Source organism: Myotis yumanensis, unplaced genomic scaffold (genome assembly GCF_028538775.1).
Source record: "Myotis yumanensis isolate MYYU_CA2020_CCGP unplaced genomic scaffold, mMyoYum1.0.hap1 SCAF_7, whole genome shotgun sequence".
In the NCBI taxonomy this organism is placed as follows: Eukaryota; Metazoa; Chordata; class Mammalia; order Chiroptera; family Vespertilionidae; genus Myotis; species Myotis yumanensis.
Genome location: NW_027223758.1, coordinates 79640326 through 79662301, shown reverse-complemented (window position 1 = coordinate 79662301; position 21976 = coordinate 79640326). Strand labels below are relative to the sequence as shown.

At 38.3% G+C, this 21976-nt stretch overlaps 1 protein-coding gene across 2 annotated transcripts in view; it reads left to right on the top strand.

Moving 5' to 3' along the window:
* The window catches only part of RIT2 (Ras like without CAAX 2), a 247229-nt gene that overhangs the window by 114115 nt on the left and 111138 nt on the right, over positions 1–21976 (top strand). For both annotated transcript variants that reach the window (XM_070421620.1, XM_070421619.1), the window contains exon 4: positions 19077–19268. In XM_070421620.1, the coding sequence (XP_070277721.1) occupies positions 19077–19268 (192 nt within the window). The remainder of the gene's footprint in view (positions 1–19076; positions 19269–21976) is intronic.

Genomic DNA, 21976 nt, shown 5'->3' with positions numbered 1-21976 from the left:
GGGATCTCCGGTTGCTCATCCCTGGCAGGAGGGCCAGTTGGGGGCGTGGCTGCTGGCTGATGGGCAGCAGTCGCCCCGCCAGTGCCAGATCTCCCGAGGGAGAGCAGGTTGGGGGCCTGGCCAGTGGCGGATAGCTGGGGTCACGCCCGCCAGCCCTGGGTCGGGTCGCACAGGGGTCGCCCCCATCAGGGTCACAGATAGCAGGCCCGGATGGCGGCGGGGCAGGCAGAATAGCGCTGTCCCATCCTGCCTGCAGTATGCAAATTAGCCGCCATCTTTGTTGGCAGTTAACTGTCATCTTGGCTGGCAGTTAATTTGCATATTGCTCTGATTAGCCAATGGGAAGGGTAGCGGAGGCATGGCTAATTACCATGTTTCTCTATTATTAGATAGGATAGTATCCACATATCATGGCCAGTTGTTTTTTTTTTTAAATTTCACAGAACTTTAATTTTGTTTTACAGGATAATGTACACTTACATAAGATGTCCATCCAATGCGCCCACAGAATTTAAAAAATTTTTTTGTATATTTTTTTAAAAGAAGAACTAAAACTTTTCCAAATCAGTGCTTCTGTGTGTACAACAATGCTATTTATCTCATATTCCCTCTTTTTGTGTTTTCTCATGTGAATATTTCAAAGTGTAACCAACTTAAAATATATTGAATCATGTGTTGACTAACATTTTTGCCTCTTACTTGTTGATAAATTGATATGATTTGCTCTGTGTAGCTCACTCATCTTGTAAACACAATCCTTAACAGATGGAAAATGAGTCATTGCACAAGTCTGAGAATGAAAATATATGATTTAAAATAAAAACCAGAAATTAATGAAAGATCACTCTTACTACAAAATAATTACAGAACCACCGTGTCAAATGTAACCTTATCACTGCCTGATTGAAATAGGTGTATTCTGCCACGGGGAAACACTCAACACAACTTGTGTTTGCTCATGTAGATTTTCAGTGTCAAAAACACTCAGTTCCCACAGAGGTACATGCAGCCTGCATTGTTCTAACAGAAAAAAACCTTTGCCAGTATGTTTTGTCTCATCAAAAATGAAATCTATGAGTGTTAAATTGGAATCCTAACCTTTCTCCCCTGGGACAAGAAAAGAAGCTTGAAAGAGAAGCTAGATGCATCCATCAGCTATGCATGTGTGTAGAATGTGATCATCCTTTGCAGAAAACTTTCTTATAGAATAGATATCAATGAGCAGTTTAATTAAGTTAATGTTAAATGGTCAGTGACATAAATGCACCTGTAAAATATCTAATAAAGTACCAGTTCTAAAGTTATCAGGTGGAAAGAAACTACATTTGAGAAAAAATAAGGACAGAAATCTACCACATTCAATAATGTAATTAATTATTAAGGAAAATGTTGATAAATGCTATTTGGTAAACAAAACAGAACAAAGCCCACACACTAATGCTTGAGGTTTATTAATTAGGACATCACTCTCAGAACTCCTGTAATCGTTGTAACTGCCTTCTTGCTTCTCCTGGAAGGCTTAATGGAGAGAGACTTTTCAGAAGTGATACAATCTTTCTTCTAAGATGGTTGAAAATATTGGCACTTATAAATTATACATTTTTTCTGGAAATAAGTTTGATCCAGTAAATGGGCCCTTGGTGGAATAGTTGAGTGTTAAATCTAAAAGTATTTTTAGCAACTCAGAAGCTCAGAGCAGAACCCCAAAAGCCACGATGTGTGGTTTTATTGCTTTGAAGGGCTAAAAGAATAAAAACTCTTTTGAATCACTTTTTAATCTTAAATCAGGAGCTACCTCAAAAAGATTCAGATTTGTGGCTCTCATTACCATGTGAAAACTGGACATTGGTACTAAGTAGAGCATGTCTCATGGAGACATGTACCTGTTCTCCATCTGACAAGTACCAATCACCCCTTCCTCAGATTCAGTGATCTCCTGCCCTATGCCAGGCAGAGCCAAGGCACTAGGGCATGCAGCTGTGAATAAAAGGAAAGCAGATCTTCCACCTCATGAAGCTTACATTGTAGAGGGTAGATAGTCGATAAACAACATACTATATAAACAACCAAACTCAATGGTCTGTTGGATGGAATAAGAGCAGGAAATGAGGGGGTGGGTTTTAGAAAGGTGATCAGAGTAGGACTTTCTGGAGGGTAACATCTGTGTAAAGTCCTGAGAGAGGTGAGGGAGTGGGCCAGGTGGACATCTGTTGGCAGAAGGACCCGCTGCTACTGCTGAGGTAGGAGTTTGATTATTGTATTTGGGACACAGAGAAGAGGCCAAGGCGGCTTTAGTGGGAAGAGTAGTAAGACCCATGACCAGAGTGGTTAGGGAGAGGGGCGGTAGGCATAAGGCTTTGTGGTCCATTTTTCAAGACTGTTGTTTCCACTGAATGACGCAGGGAGGCATTAGCCATTCTGAGCAGGGAAAGGACTTGGTCTGGCTTACATTTGAGATGCTCACTTTGAATGCTGTGTTGATAATAGACCTGGGAGGAACAAGCAGGAGCAGGAAGAATAACTGGGAGGCTAGAGCAATACAGTAAGTGAGATGATGAGGATTTGCAACCAGGTGGTGTCAGTGCTAAAAGAAAAGTAGTTGGATTCTGGGTATATCGTGAAGGTAGAATTGCCACAATTTTGTCGTAGATTTAATGTGAAGTGCAGAAAATAAGAGAGAAAAGTCAAGGATGACTCCATAAGTTACGACCAAAGCAATGAAGTTAGAGTGCCCATTAACTAAGAGGAAGACTGTGTATAGCAGTGAAAATAGACTGATTAGTGAATACACTAGCAGGCAAGTCAAGGGACTTCTGAACAGAGAGAGGGTTCAGATGCTGAGAGTCCACTCATCTACTGTCCTAAGCATGGAGGGACATGTGTTCCTTCCTATTATAGGAGTTGAGACCTTAAATCAGTATCCAGTCTGTATCCTAGAGAAAAAGAGTCTGTATTCCAAGCCACATGGAAAAGTTTTTGTGTGATCAATGGTCATTTCTAGGTTCTAAGGGATTGTTCCTACTTTGAAAAGGCAAATGGCATATAAGTAATCAACATAACCACTATTTTGTTATTTTGATCAGTTCAGATAACAACTCTAAAATGACAGGTCTAAATAGCCACACTTAAATACCTTGAGGATTTGAATACCAGGAACAAATAGCTTATTCTTTTAAAAACTCAGTATGTCTGAGCAGCAAACAAGGAGTTTCATCCTCTTAGAGAATGTACTTGCCTGTGAATAGGCAGGTTTGATACTTTAACTCAGAAAAATAAGTAAAACTGGGGTGGGGAGGGAGGTCAGTAGAGAAAGTACTGTTAGGCAAGGGAATGGCTTTTGGTGCTCCTCAAATCACAGCATCTTGACAGTTTCCTATCCGATTCTGTGCACAGCCGGTCTGTTTTCCTTCCTGACAGCAGCTCCTGGCTGTCGTCATGCACATCTACTTAAAACGATATGTGCTCCTTGCTCATTTCTCTTCTGCTTCTGTATAGTCTCAGTCTGGATATCCCTTTCCCACACTCTGGATTAAACTATGCCTTCCCTCTCTTCGGTATGGCCTAAAATTGCCCTCCTGCTGAATAATGTCAACTAGCCAAATATATGTGTTAGAAGCCTGCTTGTCAAGCCTGATGGAATAAGCACAACTTTCCAAGATCTAATCTAGGAATCAATGGGACACTGGTTCACACTATTGGAGGGTTGCATTTAAAGTCTTAGATCAGAGAGATTTTGTACGATACAATAAATGGCATTGTTGCTCTAAGAGTCAGCTGAGTGTTGTGGGGAGTGCACCAGAATTAGCACCAGGTGGAGTGAAATTAAAATCCTTGTCCTCCCATCACTATCTGTCTGACTTCAATCATTATATTGAATATTTCTGAGCTTCATTCTTCTAACCTGTAAACTGGACTTTTCAATATTGTATTAAAGAAACAAAACTTATGAAAAAGCCATCCATACTAATAAAAGAGTAATATGCTAGTTAGAACGGGAGACCTTCTGGGAGACCTCCTGGGAGACCTTCTGGACAAAGCCATGGTGGTGGAGCCGAGGCAGAGGTGGTTAGGAGCAATCAGGTTGCAGAGGAGGGGGGCAGTTGGGGGCAAGCAGGCTGGTGGGAGGGGGGGGCTATTGGGGGTGATCAGGTTGGTGGGGGCAGTTGGGGACAAGCAGGCCACTGGGGGGGGGGGGGGCGGTTGGGGGTGATTAGGCTGGCAGGGGGTAGCAGTTGGGGGCAAGCAGGATCAGGCTGGCAGTGGGGGGCAGTTGGGGGCGATTAGGCCAGTAGGCGCAGTGGTTAGGGATGATTAGGCAGGCAGGCAGGTGAGCGGTTAGGAGCCAGCGGTCCCAGATTGCAAGAGGGATGTCTGACTGCTGGATATCCCCCAGGGGGTCCCAGATTGGAGAGGGTGCAGGCTGGGCTGAGGGACACCCCCCCCCCCCCGTGCATGAATTTCATGCACGGGGCCACTAGTCCTATATAATAAAAGAGTATTATGCAAATAGACCAAATGGCAGAACAACCGAACAACCAATCAAAATCTAATATGCTAATGATATGCTGAGGCTGCTCAACCACTTGCTATGACATACACTGACCACCAGGGGGCAGCTCCTTCGTTGAGCATGTGCCCCCTGGTGGTCAGTGTGTTTCATAGCAACCAGTCGTTCTGCCGTTTGGTCGATTTGCATATTACTCTTTTATTATACAGGATATGTATATGTATATATGCATTATGTGTGTGTATATATGCATGTGTATATGTATGTATGCATATATATACACATATATGCATATATATAAACATTTTGTGAGACTTCAAACATCTAAGAAAGCATTTATTTTTAAAGAGAGTATTCATTTTCACTTTGAAAGAAGCTTGAAGATATAACCTGCAACATTGAAACTGATCTTTGAGGCATCAAAAGGGAATTTAAGGCAAAGGAACTGGATAAGCAAATGCAGAGGGCATTAAAATGCATCTTGCCTGGGCCATTGCTATTCACCTTCTGTTACATTGGCTTGCACAATGCATTAAAACACCAGTGTTGGCTTTTTCTCAGAGTGTTAATCTACAGGATTTATACCTAGAAAACCTTCATTCAGGTAGACAAACAATAGGAGAATGGTCAGATTAATGTAAATTGCCATGGACTTATATGAAATCCTCTCGAGCAAATTCTTCTGGTTCTAGTCATTATATTCAAACTACTGTACTTACAGAATCTTAAAAAAAATATTTTCTATATTATATGAGGTGCCAAGAGCTCTCAAAAGTCATTGTTTTGCTAGTATAGTGTTGGAAGGGAGAGTTGTGTTTGCAATCAGAATTGTAGTTCAATTTGGAAATTAATACCTGCTTCAGTAGATTAAACTGAGTATACGTGCTGGCCAGTGTGGCTCGGTTAGAAGAGCATTGCCCGGTGCACAGAGATGGCCAGCTCATTTCTGGGTCAAGGGCACATCCTCAGGTTGCAGGTTCTATTCCTGGTGGGGGTGGTGCAGGAGGCAGCTGATCAATGTTGAGGTCTCATATGGATATGTCTTTCTCTCCCTCTCTCTTCCCCTTTTTCACCAAAAAAAAAAAAAAAAAATCAATAACCTATTCTTTGAAAAATATATTACAAAGTTATTTTTACTTGAAATAAAGAACAAGCATTGGAAATCAATATGAAATAAAGCAAAAATTTAAAACAGGTATTTTCTTTTAGTGGCAATATTGGATTAAGCATTAGAAAATTATTTTAGAGGCTAATTAAAAGTTACTTTTGTAAGAATTTATCTGTGGCTTTAGAGTCATTTGTAACTCTTTCTGCCTAAACTAGATAGTTAAAAGAGGCAGGTCCCAATTGCAAATTCATGACCATTTATGACAAATAGAGCTAATAGATCTATCTTGGATTAAGCAGAGGAAACAGACCTAAGGACAAGGAATATTAATAATAGCCAAGATCTATTGGATTTTAATGTGTCCCAGGAACTCTTAGAAATGCTTCACAAAGAAAGAAATTGCCAAAGCTTTAATTATATTAATTTACTTGGTCCTCACAACAACTTCATGGGGTAGGCAGTCTTATTAGCCCCATTGCACAGGTGCAAAAAGGAAGTCCCATGGAGCTATCAAGTGGCAGAATCGTAATTCAAACCAAAGGACTCAGGCTCTAGAGTCCCTGCCTCAATCCCCCCTCTTTGGCTCTTGCTAGTTGTAATTTTGTGACTTTATCTATTTCCTTATGCCCTGAATGACTTGACTCGATTACAAAATTTCAGTTATCAGATGTTTTATTTAATCTCAAGCAAATCAGAAATAATATATCATGGGTGCTACTAGTAATCTTTTATCAAAGTTGGTTAATATCTCTTGATTTTCTTTGCCTAAATATAAAATATTTTCCATATTTGGATCATCTTTCAGTTAATAAGGCTAAATTCTAACACTGGGGTAGACAGTTTGCTTTTTGTGGAAGCAAAATTATCTCTTAAAGTGAGTTTTCAATTGGAAATTTGATCACTATGATAAGTATCCATTCAGTAGCTTTGAAAGCTGGTATTTTTAAGAGAGAGAAAGAAAGGACTTGAGGACTTTGGAAATACCTACCAAGTGTGTTAATATGAAAATTAGGTGAGAGACTTATTTTATACTGTCATTTGGCTCTGTTCTATCTAGGACAGAAATCTCATGATTTCACACTTATGCAGTCTCATTACAAATATCTCTGGGACTGGCATTTCTGCCATTAGGTTTTCTGCAAGTGCGGTTTAAAAGTCCCTGTTTTTGTTTTCTCCATTATTCTTTTCCCAGGTTTTGAATTTCAAACATATATTATTTTAAGAGCACAGTGGGTTTTTTTCCCTTTTCCCCTTCACATCCATCATGACCTCTGTACCAAGTACTAAATTCTTGAAATGTCTTGGAGAGTCATATTTGAACACCCTCCACTTATCTACACTGCACCTGATGCTTAGGTTTTGTTAGCACAACCTTCCGCAGCCTCTGTCAGAGGTAGAGAACTCCTGAGGTATTGTCCTATCCTACATATGCTTCTCAAAACACTATGGTCAATCCCTGGCCTCCTGAAGGCTTTTATTTATCAACTAGAGGCCCGGTGCACTGATTTGTGTACTGGTGGGGGCATGGCCTATGGGGATTGGCCTGCTGTGGGAGCGCCACTCATCCAGGTCAGCTTAACAGCACTCCCACTGTAGGAGCACACTGACCACCAGGGGGCAGCTCCTGCATTGAGCATCTGCCCCCTGGTGGTCAGTGTGCCTCATAGCGACTGGTCAAATGGTCGTTCTGGTCATTCCGCTATGGTAGCTGGGCTTTTATATACTAGTATATAGATTATTTCCCCTTAATAAACAGTCACAATCACTATTTCCTGAGTTCTTTGATCTGCTAAAATTGGATTAGCTTTTATTTTTCCCCAATACGTTCTTATCTCTTGTTTACAAATCTATGTAACTCTGTGAAATATTCCATCCATGTCTTATTTACTCTTTTCTATTCAATCTATATTTGAGAAAATTAGATCCAACCCTGAGATATATAGAACAGGAAACTTTGTGGTGAGTTGATAATGAAATTAGCTTTGCATACGGATTTGATACTCTCCAGTACACATCTCCTACTTATCATTTTTACTCTCTTCTACTTAATTGGGAATCCACAGATACCAGCCAACTTGCCACCATGTTGCCAGGGAAGTCAAGCACTTACCATTCCCTTAGCCAGATTCTCTGATGTACCTCTGAAGTTTAAGTAGCATAAAACCATTTCAGAATCACTCCTATAACAGAGTACCCCCCACAGAGGTATGGCACATCAAAGTACTCATGTTTTCAAAGGCTTTTGAAAATCAAATTGGTGACCAAATTATTCAGTAATAAAACACTGAAATTAGAATTTATTTCTTTGGTTTTTCGTGAGATAAAAAAGATCAATCAAGGAAAATGTGTCTTATATGTCTTCATAAGCTTCTGTGATGTTAGAAGCTTTCTAGTTATCTCTACTCTACAACATGCCCATTCTCCATAGAGCAAGCATAATTATTTATTAGAAATGGCATTTACCCATTTAAACAGCAGCAGTTTAATGGAAGTTGTCATATATTCAAAATCTACTGGGCAATAGAAACACTAAACATAGTCTAAGCCTTGATGCTGACCCTAGAATATTTAAAATCTGCTTGATGACACAAACCTAACTCAAATATAATTGCTAATTAATTATATCATAGAGAGAAAATCAGTTGCTAATTTTTGATTTTCATAAGTGAGGGAAATATACACAATAGATTATCAGTAAGGACTGGGTTTGTTAGCCATAGTTTAATGAAAGAAGAAAAAATGTAATTGACTCTGAAGAATGTGTACAACAGGGTTCACGGAAGAGAAAGGGCAGTGTCCCAATAATGTAAAAGAGATTGAAAGTCTGAGTTTTCTGACAGAGCTGTGTGTTTGTTTTTATCCTTGCCTGAGGATATGTTTTAATTGATTTTAGAGAGAGAGGAAGGGAGAAAGAAACATCAATGTGAGAGAGAAACATTGATGAGTTGCATCCCATACATGACTGACCAGGGATTGAACCCCAATCTAGATATGTGCCCTGATTGTGAATCAAACCCACAACGTTTTGGTGTATGGGATGATGCAACCAACTGAGACACCCAGCCAGGGCTGACCTAGCTGTGATTTAATTACTAGTAGCTATGAGAAAATGATGTCATCACTATGTTTCTTAGCCCCGATGTTCTCATCTGAGGAATTAGAGATGCAGCCAATAATCACTAAATTCTCTATTAGCTAGAAAAAGTTCAATTTCAGGGACCAATGTGTGTGAAGGCATACTGGTGAAAGGAGATAATTAATATGAGAAAGTATTGACCCCATTAGAGTAGGAAGTACATAGTCAGGATTGACTGGAGATAAAGCTGGGTATGGAGCATGATATCAGATTATATAGAGTCATAAAATCAAGCACATGAGTATAGATTTGATGTGAAAGCAAGTGGGTAACCATTGGACCTTTGGAGGCAGAAGAGCGGCATAATGAATGTAGTGCTTAAAGAAGCTTGGTTGGACAGGGAAATAAAGGAATGATGGATTGATTGGAGAAGAGGGAGCCTGGGGGTAGAGCAGCCACCCAGGAGGCTGTGACTAAGCTGGAGGGTGAGGTATACCAAGCACTTTACTAGGGCCTGGAACCTTGTAATCTATGCCTGGTTGTAGAAGAAAATCAGAGCTGGCAGCAGTTAAAATGGTAAAACAGATTTATTCAGGACCACTACAATAAGGAGAGGAGACTTCAATATAAAACCAGGATTAATTCCAAATGGACCGGTAGGAATTTGTAACCAAGGAGCAGGGTGGGGGTGGGTGGATGGAAAATTGCTAAAAGGAAACTTTGGAGATAAGGGAGGATTTTGGCTAAACTGACCTAGTAGGAATCTTACTGAGACAGGCCAGCGTGGTGATCAGACATCATACGGAAGGTGGTAGAGGTTGAGGACCCTGGTGAAATATCCAGGACAATAAGAGAAGATGATGAGAGGTTCTGGCTACACCAATTTAGAAATGTTGCTAAACTTGGACAATGCAGGAAGAAACATACATGTCCAATCATCAAGACCTAGCTGAAAGGTTCAAGGGAGCCTAAATAGAATGTGGTCAAGGAAAGCATCTTGGTCAATTGTAACTCTGGTATGGAGGACAAACACTTTGGCCATCGTTTCCTCATTTGTATGGTGAGGACATATGAGCTGTGCAATAAATCTATAACATTTTAGGATTATCTGGTAACAAATTATTCTAAGTATCACAAAACAAGGTGATTAGGATTTTAGCTGGAGACCCAAATAGTAATTTATTTTTTTCTATTCAGCCAATAGTAATATGAATTACTTTGTGTGATAGTGAGTTTTTTCACACCATTTCATGTGTGTGTGAGTATATATATATTCGTGCACGGGTAGAGTCCCTAGCGCTGCCAGCTGCTGGCTGGGTCCTCCCTTCCCCCGGCTGCCTGCCAGTGCTGCCGGCTGGGGTGGGGTCAGCCCCACCCCCTGGTCAAACACCTGGCTGAGGGGACAATTTGCATATTAGGCTTTTATTATATAAAATATATATATATATATATATATATATATATATATATATATAATGTATAGTGAGGCAAATGTAAGTTTACAGTTTGTATGGAAAATAATACAATAATTAATAAAGAATAAAAGAATAAACTATTTTGCATACTCACAACTGTAAACCTATGTTTGTCCCACCCTGTGTATGCACACACATATCTCACACATTATTTTCTAAGTGACAGTAGTATCCTATCATGTGCTCTAAATCAATTAGCAAATGCAATTTTGGCATGTGAATTTTTTATTAACTGTGTTGTTGTTGGGACCATCCTTTCAGTATCATATTAGGGATGACTAAAATGCAGTGGATGAAATCCTTTTGTAATGGCTCTGCTGCCTTCTCCCAAGATGCATTGCTGCAGGTATTATTAGCAAGAAAGCAGCTCACAGTATGAGTGACCTCCAGGATAAACAGGAAACCAGCTGTGATAAAAATACCTTTTAGTGGATTTGTACCCCCAGAGGCAGTCATGAAACTTTAAGTCTTCCAGAAAGTACAAGTCAAACAGATTGGGAAAAGACAAACAGACTTCTATGGAAAAGAAATTTGATGCATCTAGAGATAAGCGAGATTCATTTTTCTTCTCTTATTAGAATAAGACAACTTATTGAAGGTAAAACTGATATAAGAAGCATTAAATTGCATTTTAATTAATGCAGATTTCAGTGGGATATACATTTGCATAAAAGGTAAACTAGACCTGGCCTTTTGTGTACAGGAATGAGTAAATGACTAAAAGCTTTATCCATTTAATTTAGAGATTTGATTCCATTTTCCTTTTATCGCCATCCTCCATTCTCCAAACCTTACTCTCCTTAAAGTGTATATCATCCAGGGAATGGTAACATCACTTAAAAACATTTAGCTTAAAGTAAGTAATTAACTAAATGATAATACAATTATGCATTGGGCTCTGATCCAGGCATTTTCCCTAGTGCTTTGGAGAGTATAGTGCTGAATAGCCCTTCTCTCAGGTAGTTTAGAGTCTAGTGATGGGAAGGAGAGCAAAGCACATTAATTACAATGAAGAGGAAATGTTATAAGTGCATAAATCTGGACTAAGTACTGAGCATATTTGGCAAGAGAGAACAGAACTAGAAGATAGCTGTCTAAAACCATTTTCACAACATCTCATTTAAATAGATAAATATGCTCTCAATGGGACAAAGCTCCAACCCTCTCTCCCTAAAATGTAACAAAAACAATCTCTGTTCATCAAAACTAATCCAGACTAGTCAACTTTATACCCTAACTCCTATCCCTATGATCAGTCTAAAGAACTTGTCTCCTGATTGTGGCTTTCAACCCTGCCCCATTCAGATGTTCTTTCACATTAACCCTACTTCTAGTTACTTATAGATAGTTCCTTTTAGGCTTTTAGTGTCAACTCTAGACAAATGCCAACCTTTATATGACCCAGTGACCCTTCAGTTATTTTCTTTCTCAATTGATGTCTTTTTATTATGATTTCTGTTGTTTTCCAGGTTCTAAAGCTACAAATACTGGAGCCACATTAAATTAGTTCTTCCTTTCCTTAGAGAGGCAGTGTGGTATGATGTCTCTGATTTCTAATTGGTAGCTCTCAGGCTTTGGCCATATCATTTGGTATCTCTATACTTCTATTTTTTTCCTATCTGTTGTGGGAGCTAATAATATAGACCACAGAGGTATAACATGAGCAAAAGCCCAACCAATGGCTCAGTAGTATTGATTGAAACATCTATAGCATTTTTTTATTCATTCACTCTCATTCCCAAACTGGTGTCCATCAAGTCTTCCTTCTTTTAGTTCATCCTTGAAATGTCAGACATATTTCTGTTCTCTCCATTTTTCTGTACTGTAATCTCTCTTTCAAAAATTGTTCCATTCTAGCTCCTCTCCCATAGAAATTTATGTTAGGATTAGTTCAAAAACCTTCAAGAGTTTTTCCATGCCTTAAACATCTTTTCTCTCCACTCATCCAACTATTGCCAGAAAAATCCTACTGAAATAGGGCTATATATTTTTTTTAAAAAATTCTCTTGGGTTTTTGTTTTCCTATCCATCTAATCTAAAACCAAGTTGTTAGGGCTTTCAGCAATGTGACTTCACTTGACAATAGAAACAGGCCACTCTACATGATACACACTGATGTGTTTTTTTTCTGTAACATCATTTCTCATATGAAGTATATATGCCAGTCCCCTACCACATGTCCCTAACTTTCTCTGCAAGCCCACACAGTACACCACCTTTCACATCTACCATTGTCCGGGTTTGTGTCCTTCACTGGGGTCTGGAAGTTTCATTAGTGATTTAACATATGAGCAGAATTACCACTGTCCCAGAAGACCTGCCCAGGGAGTCTCTCTTTGGAGTTCTCTCACACGTACTCTTGGCTGCTCTTTTGTGGTTATGCATGTCAATGGGGCCAGCTTCGTGTGCCTGTGATTTGTGTGACTGTCTAGGGCTCTATGCTCAGAAGGGCCATGTGTTTGGTTTAAGGGTCTGCTGTTGCTGTCTTGAATTTCTTAATTTTTGAACCAGAGTTTCCACATTTTCATTTTTCACTGGGCATACAAAAGATTTAGCCTGCCCTGCATTATTTTGAGTTGTGTTGAGGTAAGAGCTTTATAAGCATCATCTTCATTATAGCCAGATTCTAGGTACTCTGAATCCTCCAGTGTTCAATGCCATATCAGAATCAAGGGTCATTATAGTTTTTCAAGCAGCAAAATAAAAGTATTTTAACTATTATCCTCAATTTTCATATGCTGTTCTATCTTCCTCAGAACAGCATTTCTGTATCTTACTTGAGCCTTGCTACAGTAGGACCATGGAGTAAGTCTATAAAATGCTTGGAGAGACTTACATTGAATTAAACTTACATTCTAATCAGAGACTTAGAATTAGAAAACCGGAATCTGCAGATCCTTTTGATATTGAGAGTATTGTCCCTTATCTGAAACCCCATAAGAGAAATTGTTTTTAGCTCTCAATGCTTAGGGAGAGATTTGTGTCACATGATCCATTAGTTTATTGTTATTGACCACAAAAGTGGCATAATTGATTGTGTTTCTACTGTAGCTTTTGTTGTCTAAAAGTTGAGAGTCTAGTTTTCAGATGAAATTGTATCCACAGTGTAACTTGGCTTTGATGTTCTAATTTCTATTTGTTCTTTTCCATACTTATCCACATTTTTGTTTTATTATATTATTGTTTTATTATAAGTATTATACATATATTTTATATGTATTATTTTTATTTACTATATGTATTGTTTTATATCTCAAATCTAGATGTCTGTCACATAGTAAGTGCTCAATGAATAGCTGATGAACGAGTTAGGCAGTATTCCATGATTTAATGCATTCCTGAAAGTACATTAGTATCAAATATTGAAAGACAGGTGACAAATAAATGGTGGCCATAGTTATGTTCTCTTTTAACTACAAAATAATATAAAGTCCTGAATTAAATTTTGCCTTTCAGAATTAATTTTTGACCATATGGTATCTGTATTTATAAAAGCCCTTTGTTCCTTCCCACTTCAATTGAACATTCTTAACCAGCTTCAGACATCAGATCCAGACTGAAGAACTACCACTTTCCCTGACTTCAGTCTTTGTACTTTGCATCAAATACAATAAATGTATGATACCTACCCTTTCATCACTTTCATAATATAGGGTGTCCCTGCATTTTTATATTTTATTCTTTCTTCTTTAAAAACTTGCAAATGAAAGTAATAACAACCACATTGCTCCTCTGACAGACCCCCCAAATTGAACTGTTGACTGGTAAGCAGGTCCCAGAAGCTTAATTGCCCTGCAAAGGCTGAATTGGAATCACAAAATGTTATTTAATGGTGACAATACCAAATCTTTGGAAGTAGGGCTGCATGAAAGTCGAAGAGCTCTTTACAAATAATAAATTTAATAAAAACACATCACATCTCATTTTCTACCCCAAGCCTTCTTTGCCTTCCTTCTATAAACTGCTCCTGCCCTTCTCTGAACCTCATGGTTCATGTAGCCCTCAATCGCTTATCTTTTATTCTATCCTGGTCCAGGTGAGTTTCTCCAAGCAGAACAGGGTCATACTTTTTTTTTTTTACTTCTTAACATAGCTTACCACTTGGTATAGTGTCCGGAGCATGACTGACATTTTATTATTTACTATTTTTTACTAGGACAATAAATTTGGTGTGGAGATGTGTTAGCTTGGATATATGGCAATCAGTATAGACAATGGTATGTGTGTGTGCTTCAGGCAGCAGTTGAAAGGAGGGTCTAAGTGCAATGCTAGAGCATTTTGGAAACAGTGAGTCATTTACATGTTGGGGTAGCACTAATTGAATGCAATGATGAGCTGGCTCATTCCCTAAGTTTCTGAAAACCTGCTAGAAAAACTTACTCTGCTACAAGAAACTGAGATATGAGATTAATAAAAAAATACTGCTTTATTTTCTTTTTTTAAAATATATTTTTATTTATTTCAGAGAGGAAGGGAGGGGGAGAGATATATAAAAACATCAATGATGAGAGGAAATCATCTATTGGCTGCCTCCTGCATGCCCCATACTGGGGATTGAGCCTGAGCCTGCAACCTGGGCATATGACCTGACCTGGAATAGAACTGTGACCTCCTGAGCCAGGCCAGCTATAGGCATTAAGATAATTCTTACACTATTTTATCACAAGGAAGCAATAATAAGGAACTGATCAAGCTGCAGCTTGTACTCAAAATAGCTTAGGAAATATTATAAATGCTTCTGTTTGTAGCATTTTACACAATGGGTAGGTTTCATAGATATTTTGCTATTTATGGACAGCAAATGATATCTAGTAATGTTCCTGAATAATTAACCAACAAGTGTCATTTATAGCAGGAAGCAAATGAAGAAGATATTAACATTCAGGATACACAGAACAGAAAGTACAGGGATCTTTAATTCATGGGTGAACAAAAATGGAAGCAACATGTTGAACATCACATTTTTTTTATAAAACGGTTTCAGGGTCATATATTATTAAGTTGATACATAGTCGCAGAGTTTCTGCTCAATTCTCTAGGCCCCACCAGCCTCCCATGCATCTTTAAGTAACATATGTATGCTATGCTATGAAAAGAGTTGATATAGACAAGGTCAGCTAAGAGGAGCCGCCCCCCCCCCCCCCAATTTATTGAGCTAATTCAATTGTATCTGTTTTATTGGTAGACAGATTCTCCTATTTCAGCAGAAAAAGGTTAGTCATTTCTGATTACATGTATTTGAGAATTACTTCCACATTTATATCTAATGCAGCTCTAAGAGGATTTCATGCCTGTTCTCCCAGTGAAAGGTTCTATTCTGCAGGATTTGTACCAGAGATAATAATAGGATTAATTTGCAGAGTATTTAAAAATTCATCACAGCATTTTTGAATCTGTTCTCTTTTGATCCTTTCAGTAGTCCTGTAAGACGGGTTAAGTGTGTGTTCTATTCCCTTTGGACAAAAGAGGAAATTGAGGCACTGAGGGGTTAGGTGATTGGTTAGAGGACAGGTCCTAAGTGAGTAACAGATCTAGAAGTTGTGTTCTGTGCCTCCCAGGTTTTGTGCTCACAGATCAGAAAGACCATTTCTGAACATAGACACAGAGTTACATACCCCTACATTTGGGTGCAAAGCAAAATCAAATAAGGAGCCCATTAAAATGCTAATGCTGGAGCCCCACATCTGGAAACTTCAATTCAGCTCAGATTTGAGGCCCAAGACATCTATTTGTAATAGAACACTTATGTGGCTTTGAGTCTAGTTAACCAACATGATTGGATATTCACTCATTCATTTATCCAGTACTGTTCCCTGTGAATTTCACCTTCATGTACTTGGCCTGTTTTCCTCATAGGTTGTTGGAGTTTTTCAAATGTATTGACCTTTTCTCTGTGGTGTAGTTATTGTTGAAGATGTCAAAGTTATTGTTGTTTCCTTATGACTGACATAGAGAAAACCCTACTCCAGTCCAAATTTTAAAAAATGAAAAGATTATACAGCTATTTTATTTCTTACAACAAAATAAAATCCATATCTAGAAGAGACTTTGTAAATGGATAATAAACATGAGATACTATGGCTCATAAATACAAATGAAGGAAACAAGATACTATTTTTTTACTTTAAAATGTATGAAAGGTAGAAAAATGTGATGTGACATTTGTGAGAATGAGTGGAAATGGGCACTTTATGTAATGTTGGGAGAGAGTTATGGGAACAATGTCTCTGGTGGTGAGATCGGCACTATTTCTTAAAAGTAAAAATGTATGTTCTCTTTGATATAGCAGTACTACCTCTCAGAATTACATAAATCTGTGCAGCAAGGGTGTTTAAGAATAGAAATTGCAACAGTGTATGTAACAGAAATAAATGGAGGGCATCTAAATGCTTCCTTAGAGGGAACTAGTTAGTAAATTATGGTACATGCATAAAAAATTATGCACTCATGAAAATAATAATACTTCTGTGTGCTAATATGTCATTGTCTTCAAGGTACATTAGGGCTATTAAATCTTAATTAAGGTAAAAATTATATATGTTACTATTTGAGTATGAAAAGGTGTGTAACGGTAAAATGTGTATGTCTATGCTTGTGTACACATAGATATTTCTTTAAGGATAAAGAGACTATTAACTGTCACACATTTGGGAAGGAAAACTGAAAGTTTGAGGTAAAAAGGAAATTAATTTTATATATACTTTATACCACTTAAATATCTTGCAATGTGTATTTGTTATTTTTTAATACTCAATAGGTAATTGAAAATAATTTTAGTGCTTAAAATAATTGTCAAATAAAATTAACTGTAAGTTGCAAAATATATCTTCACTTTATTTTAGTTAGCACTTTTACTATGGTTTTAATAGTATAAAACTGATGTAACAAATCCATTTATATTTTCTTAAATATTACATATATTTCTATGATGATTATGTCACTTCTATTTGAAAACTAATTATATGTTTGGGAAACATCATTTAGTAATTTCAGTCCATAATTCTCTAGTTGATCCATATCACCTATCAGATTTTGACAGAGAAATAGGGTTTTCACAATTAGAGAGTGGCAGAACAACAAAGGGCCTCAGACATTTTCGGAGACAAAGAAAATTGAGACCAAGTAGATTTGTGTCTCCTGTGCTTGTACATTTGACACACATGGCAAAATTTAGGATTAACCTCAAGTAAAATTTAATACTAAGTAAATTGATACAGTGAGAGTCAGAGAACATGAATTATTCAAAACAACATTTTGTTAGCTGGCTGTCCATCCATGGACAAGTCTCCTTTGTTCTGTAGGCTCAAGTTCTTACAACCTTGCAATGCTTGGTGGATCCCAAGGAAGCTGTTTGCACCCATTCCATTTGACTGAAAACAATTTAAGAAATTCATGAACTGACTCAGGACCTTATTAACTTTATTATTTTCTCTAGTTTTCCAAAATTTCTGGACCTGTGTAAATGTTCTCATTCAAAAGACAAGTGACGTTAAATCAAATGAACATTTGTTTAAACAATTACTCTGAGCATAATATTTGAGTAGTTCTTGTAAACCCTTTCCCGGGTGAAGAACTCACATCTTTGCCTCATGGTTCAAATACAGCTCAAGTTCATGTGAATCTTCCTTTCTTTGATTATTTATCTCACAAATTGTCCAATTCACAATTTGTTCTTGTGGTGCTCTTTTATTGTTTAGGGTGGTTTGTTCCACAGGCAGCGTCTAAATTTTATATTTCCCATTGCAGGAACCTAATTAGCTCTTGTGACTTTAACAATAAATCCAGAATAATAGTGAGTGAAATCAGGCATTTCAGACTGAGAGAAACTTTTTAGATCACAATTCAAACCTAATATTGATTTTCAGTTGCCAGAACTACTTTTCAGTAGTTCAGGGGGATGCAATATGAAACCTAAGATAGCAATATCCCCAGGATGAGACACTGGTATATTGTGGAAGGTGATTCTGTCCCCTGCAGAGAGAGAAGAGGAAGGAGCAATGGACAGAATGTAAAAATAGACTCATGACTCAGCATCATGATCCCTCTGTTTGTGCCCCTCAAAGAGAGAAATCTGAGAATACCCAAATAAGGGCTAGAAGAGGTTAAAGGGAGGGGAGGGAGAGGAAGACCTATGCAATACTTTCAACAGTAAGGATTAAAGGGGAAAAAAAAAAACCACACATGAATACCCATATATATAAATGGGTCTGCAATTATCTAATAACTTCCTTCTATCACAGGGGTATCAATGTTAAATGCTAATTTGTTTTCAAAATTTTGAGGGAAATTTTAATTCTTCTATGTTTTAATGTTTGGGGTATACAAATTTAGATCCATTTTCCTAAAATTAAGTAATTAAATAGTACACTATTAAAAGTATATAATTTCTATATATAAAATCCTACCATTATGTCAGCGAATCTGCTATTTAACATTTCTCCCCCAAGATCTCTTAAATCCTCTATGACTAAAGATCAATGCTCTGAACAATTTAAAACATTATTTTTATAATGGTACCAGAGGCCCAATGCATGAAAATTTATGCAAGAGACGGCCTTCCTTCCCTCGGCTGCCAGCACCGGCTTTCCTCTGGCACCCGGGACCTGGGCTTCCCTCCTCCAACTGCCGGCAGGCACCCTGGACCCGGGCTGGCTTCCCTCTGGTCCAACTTTGTCAGGAAGGATGTCCGGAAGATATCTGGTCTAATTAGCATATTACACTTTTATTATTATAGATATTTAGATCTCATAGTGCTACTCTATCTGCAAAACCCACAAAGACACTTTTAGAAACTGTCTACCCAAACACTTAAGTCTCATAATTTGTCTGCTTTTGACGTGTTGTTTTATTAGTGGTGTGTGTTGGCTTCGCTGTCATAAACTATATCCCAATTTTGCTCTTTGCTTGCAGGCAGAGTTCACAGCCATGCGGGAGCAATACATGCGAGGTGGGGAGGGCTTCATCGTCTGCTACTCTGTCACCGACCGCCAGTCATTCCAGGAGGCTGCCAAGTTTAAAGAGCTCATTTTTCAGGTCCGTCACACCTACGAAATACCCCTGGTGCTGGTGGGCAACAAAATTGACCTGGAACAGTTCCGCCAGGTGAGTGCCAATTTTATCCGTTAGCTTCTGTCTTTTCCTCCTCGGACACATAGTACCAAGTATGGCTGCTTTCCAAGGTTCATATGGAGAATTCTGAGGAAGAAGTGATGCACATGATTTTTCTAAGAAATCTTGGAGGTTCTGTGGTATTTTGTGCTAGCCACCACAATATGTCCCGTCTCACATGCGACTTTGCTGTGTCCTTACCACTCACTCCCCCATCAGGAGGCTACTTCTCCCAGCCTCTTGGATCTGGGCTGGTCCTGTGATTTATCTTAAGCAGTAGTATAACTTCTAAGGTTGAACCTTAAGAGTGAAGCAGGTTCTTCCTTTGCCACTTGAAACATCTGCTATTAGGGTCGAGCTGCCATTTAAAAAGACCAAGCTAACCACTGGAGAGAGCCGGAAAGCAACATCCAGTCTCATGGCTGTCCCTGTCAAGGTACCAGATATGTGGGCAAACCATTGTGCATGTGCTAGCACCAACCACTATCTGACGGTTACCTCATCAGATACTCTAGCCTGTGGTCGGCAAACTGCGCCTGCGAGCCACATGCGGCTCTTTGGCCCCTTGAGTGTGGCTCTTCCTCAGCCTTAGGAATACCCTAATTAAGTTAATAACAATGTACCTACCTATATAGTTTAAGTTTAAAAAATTTGGCTCTCAAAAGAAATTTCAATCGTTGTACTGTTGATATTTGGCTCTGTTGACTAATGAGTTTGCCAACCACTGCCTAGCCAATCCAATGGAACAGGAAAACCTCCCAGCTGAGCCTTGTCTGGATTTCTGACCTCCAGAATCCTGGGAATATAACATGGACTTGTTTAAATCACCATGTTTGGGATTTCTTATTGTTTCATGAAAAATTGAGCAAAACAGAACACTTGCCACCTTCCAGAATCAGAACGAGCAACAACATCTCAGGTTGAATAAGAAATGAACCTGCTTCAAGGTGCCCCAGCTATATCACCGTGATCCCCAGAGAGTCTCACAATTTCTACAAGCAAACAAAATTGATAACGCAGAAACCATGTCTAGTTTAGACTGAGATCCATTACCACAGTTCATGTGGCGCATCACAGTTTATTCTCATATCAGACACTATCAGGGCCTAATGGGCAAACCATGATGGCCTCATCTCAGATGTCTACTGAGTAATACTTCAGCTGTCCTTAGGACTCCTGAAAAGACTAAAAAACAAAAACCTAGTTCAAGGACCAGACAAACCATTTCATAATTTCATTGCCGTGACTCACTTTGTGCAAAGTTACATTACGGAACAGTTACATGCAAATCAAATTTTTGTAAATCCAATTCTCTAAATCGAGTGGCTTAGTTATAATCTGAGATGCTTCAACTTTATTTGCATTGGCTTTAAAATTGAACTGTTTTATGTTAGATGTCTTAAAGTAGCCTGCTAATAAGACCTTTGCTAAGGTGAGAATCTCCGCTAAAGCAATTAGTTTTCTCCTACATTAAGTATTTTTACATTTGGATTTTGTATCTACTGCATTTTAAGTTAAAGTGAAAAGTTATTTTATGGAGCTAATGTCTATGAATTTATGCCTAACATAGAAAAGTATTCCTGTGATTTCCTGCAATGCATTTTTGTGATGACTTTTTTTGTATATTTTACTTGGAACCTAAGCATCTTAAAGTGGAGGCTAACTGCTTTTTAGGAGCTGATATTTGTTTGTTTCTTCTGCACCTGTTCTTCTGTCTTGCTTTATTGCTTTCTCTTTCTCCAAGCAACGTTTAGCGTAATATGGTTACATTACTACGGGAGAGAAATTCAAGTTTTTCTCACTAGCTAAATATGAATCTATTCTCACACACTTGACAGAAAGGAAGCAGAGAGATATAGGTCTAGTGGTGAAAGCTTCAGATACTCCTCTGAAGGGAAGGAATGTTTTACTATTTCTTTAGGAATTCTGGGAGTGGCATGAGGGAGCACCCTGAGTTGCAGGTGTACCATCTGTGATCACATGACCACCGTTATTGCATTACCCAGAATTCCTAAAGAATATAAACCTTTAATTGGATGTCAGTCAAGAGAGCTGTAACTGAGAAAGCAAGTGAATTTGAGAACTAAGGAAAACTTCTTCCAGCAAAAGTTAATCAGGTTAATTTCTAGAATGATTATTCTCCATGATTCCAACATTGGCTGGCATTGGCTTTCACCTCACTCCCCTGGCCTTTCTCCTACTTTCCCAGGCTTAGTAGTGGTCATTTGCATGTCCCAAAGGGATATTTAAGAGGAACCCTATCTCAGCCCGGTTAATTGCATTTTAGCAGTGATGTGAATCCCCAGCATCACAAATATCACTGAAACAAATACCAAAAATATATTGAGTAATTTTGCAGATTTGACAGACTTTTCCTTTTAGATTAAAAAAAGTAAACAAGGTAGTCACAGAAAGCGCAATAACCATGAAAACTCAAATTATAATCTTTTAAAAAATGTTCATGTACCCCAGGTCTACAGTAATGATGTGTTGCTATGCAAATTTGGCTTCTGGCTGTGGTGTTTGTGCTGGAAATAATTATTCCTGTAATTGTATAGTGGTTTTCCTTTTCAAAAACGCTTTCAATGCACACTTTAGTTTAACCATAGAACTGCCCTGTGAAGTTTTAAGACAAGCATATGATGGATAATGGAGATATTTGAAATGATATTGACAGAAATAGATTTTAAGAAACTACTGCT